The sequence below is a fragment of the Arachis ipaensis genome, chromosome B4, assembly GCF_059453495.1.
Source record: "Arachis ipaensis isolate K30076 ecotype BB chromosome B4, ASM5945349v1, whole genome shotgun sequence".
NCBI lineage: Eukaryota > Viridiplantae > Streptophyta > Magnoliopsida > Fabales > Fabaceae > Arachis > Arachis ipaensis.
The window spans coordinates 108471424-108474652 of NC_142439.1; the positions used below are offsets into that span (position 1 = coordinate 108471424).

The window sequence follows — 3229 nt, forward strand, 5'->3', positions numbered from 1 at the left end:
TTCAGAGTGGGTTCGCAAGGGCGCTGTTTGTGGAGTGGAGCTGATTGCTTGTAATGGGGAAGTGAGGGTTTGTGAGAAAAGGGGGGATTGGACATACTTTTACGTTTATACTTGTCTGTTTTCTGAGCTGAACTTGAAACTGCCTTTTACTTCATTCAAATGTATGGTGTTAACTCAGTTGAACTGTGCCCCCTCTCAGTTACATCCCAATTCATGGGCTTTCCTTCGAGGTTTTGAAATCTTGATGACATTTCTGAATCATGTTCCCTCTGTAAATTTGTTTTTTTTTTTCTCTTTTTCAAGCCAAAGGCGTTCGCAAGGGCCTCTGGGTGAATTTGAGTAGTTACCCTGGACGTGCCTTGTTTTCACTGTTTAAGTCTTCTTTTAAAAATTTTAAAGAAATGTTTGTGAAAATCCGTTCTTCTGAGACTGAGTATCCCTTCTTTCTAGACGACGAACTTGGCGAGCTGTTTCCTCTTTATTGGTGTCCTGAACCTATGTAAATTCTTGATGCTCTTGAGAGATCGGAGGAGGATGATTTAGTTCTGGAGTATTTAATTAGTGTTTGTTCTTCTGGAAAAATGTTGTCTATTGTCGAGCTTCTTAGGTTTGAGATGGATGCTGATAGGTTAGGTGAATATATTGGTGAGTGCTTTTGTTGAGTTTGCCTTTTGTTTATATTTTGTATGCTTGTATTGACGGTTGCTTTGCGTTGTGTTTCTGTTATTTTAGGTGGGAGAGTTCCGAGCTTGTCTTCGGCTAAAATGAGGTCATTTTTTGAAAAGAAAAAAGATGCGAAAGAAGCTTCTGCTAGTAAGATCCTTAAGGAAGATAATATTAATGTCGCCCAATCGAGTGCTCATCCTCGTGGGGAGAAAAAGAAGAGTCCTGAGCCGGAGGGATCACTGGAGATCTTATCTGGTTTTGATGTTGTTGCTGGTTCTGGTGTTAGGAGTGGTGTTAGGAAGCAAATCCCTTTGCATGGTTTCGCTCCTGGAGCTTCTTCGGAATATGTTTTTAGTGATCGGTTCCCGTTTTCTGCCTTGTCGCATAAGGTCGGCCAAAATGCTCATGATGTTCAATTGCTGCAGAATGTTGGGAAAGAAGTTGTTGGCCAGTATATGCAGGTTCGTAAGAATGTAGGCTTTTGTTTGTTTTGTGTTTGTAAGAGATTGTTTAGTGTTTTATGACATTGTTTTGTGATAGATCATCGCTACCAGGCTGTTATGTGTTGGTCGTAGTGCTGAGCTTTTAGGTGCTCAGGAGAGAAAGGATGCTAAAAAAGTAAAGCTTCTTGAAAAATCACTTTCTGAGAGAGATGAGGTGATACTCGATCTGACCAAGAAAATGAAAGACTTAGAAAGTGATGTTGGGCGTTTGTAGGCCCAAATTCGGTCCATGCAGGAGCAGTCAATGGAGTCTGACTTGGAGAAAGGCAAGTTGACCGCTCGGGTTCAAGAATTGGAGGATGGTGGCATTGAAATGTTTGCTGCAGGGTTCGACCGTGCAGTTAGTCAAGTGTCTGTGTTTGCTCCTGAGTTTGATCTCAGTCGTTTCAATGTTACTAAGATAGTTGTTGGTGGGGTTTTGGTTGATGACGAACCCGGGGATGAAGCCCAGGATGAAAATGTTCATGTAAATGATAAATGATCGTTGCCTTTTTTTTTGTTTTTGGACTTTTTCTGAGCTATTGATTTGCTCATTTTGTATTTTGGTGTTGGTGATGTTTAAACTTTGAAAAACATCTTTTTGTTTAGTATGAATATGAACTTGTTTCGTTAAAACGATCTGATTGCTGTTTGTCATATCTGTTTGATATTTGGAGTGGTTGGCCTCGTTAAAACCTCCCTGAGTAAAACGCCTTTTTGGGAAAAAACCTCAGTGGCAGGAAAAAGAGTACCCCCCCGTTCTCCACAAAAAGATTACAAATATTTAAGTATGGTACAATCGTAGGGACGTGATGTTCCAAGTGTTCGGTAGATTATCTCCTTCCAAGGTCTGTAACGAGTATGCACCTCGGCCATGTACTTGTATGATTCTGAAAGGACCTTCCCAATTGGCGGCGAGCTTACCCTCTCCTGGCGGTTTTCGGACATCTTCCAGTCGTCGGAGCACAAGGTCTCCTTGCTGTAGTGTTCGGGGTCTTACCCTTGTGTTGTATTTGCGCCGAGTTAATTGTTGCATTGCTTCATGTCTTATTCTTGACTCTTCTCGTACTTCTTCTAATAGGTCTAACTCTGCTTCTCTAGTTTGATCATTGGTATCCTCGTCGAGATAGGTTGTTCTGACCGAGCCTTGTGATATCTTTACCGGGATCATGGCGTCGGATCCGAACATTAGCCTGAATGGTGTCTCTTTAGTTGAGCTTTGCGGGGTGGTGTTGTAACCCCAGAGGATTTCTGGTATCAATTTTGCCCATTGTCCTTTGGCAAGTGTTACTTTTTTCTTTAGAGCCTGCAAGATAACTTTATTAGCAGCTTCGGCGAGCCCGTTGGATTGTGGGTGCTCCACCGAGGAAAAATTGTGCTTTATATTCAAATCATGCAAGAAAGATGCTATTCTCTTATCAGTAAATTGTCTACCGTTATCAGTGATAATGTCCATAGGCAGTCCGTATCAGCATATGATAAATTTCCAAATGAAACATTTTACCTTTTCTGACGTTATTTTCGCTAGAGGTTGGGCTTCTATCCATTTTGTGAAATAATCGATTGCTACAATCAGGAACTTCACCTGTCCTTTGGAGATTGGGAAGGGGCCAAGTATGTCGAGCCCCCATCTTTGAAACGGCCATCCGATTTCCGTCGTGTGTAATGTCTCGGCCGAGTTGTGGATGATCGGTGAGCATCTTTGGCAGTTGTCGCATTTTCGGACTTTATCGAGGCAATCTTTTCTCAATGTTGGCCAATAGTATCCAACCCTCAATATTTTTGTGGCTAAGCTCCGACCTCCGATATGTGTGCCGCAAATTCCTTCATGGGTCTCTTCCATTGCGAGGTCGGCCTCCTCCTTCCTAGGCATTTGAGCAGGGGTCGGGAGAATCCTCTCCTGTATAGATCATCACCTATGATTGTGAAGAAATTCGCCCTCCTCTGGAAGAGCTTCGGGTTCTCTACATTTTCGGGTTTATTTCCAAACTTCAGGAATTCAATGTACGGTGTTCTCCAATCTCGTTCCTGTAATATACTCATAACAAATTTATTGTATATGCTCGGTTGTTCCAATGTCA

General features: G+C 42.2%; 1 protein-coding gene across 1 annotated transcript; it reads left to right on the forward strand.

Moving 5' to 3' along the window:
* Window positions 1-764: 764 nt before the first annotated feature.
* LOC148568718 (uncharacterized) lies at window positions 765-1383 on the forward strand. The gene is made up of 2 exons (XM_088484755.1): window positions 765-1127; window positions 1207-1383. The coding sequence occupies exons 1-2, from the start codon at window positions 765-767 to the stop codon at window positions 1381-1383; spliced, it is 540 nt and encodes a 179-aa protein (XP_088340881.1).
* Window positions 1384-3229: the final 1846 nt, after the last annotated feature.

Coding starts and splice junctions, on each gene's coding strand:
- LOC148568718 (XM_088484755.1), top strand. CDS start 765: ATGAGGTCATTTTTTGAAAAGAAAAAAGATGCGAAAGAAGCTTCTGCT. Junction 1,128..1,206: donor TTGTTGGCCAGTATATGCAG/GTTCGTAAGAAT, acceptor GTTTTGTGATAG/ATCATCGCTACCAGGCTGTT.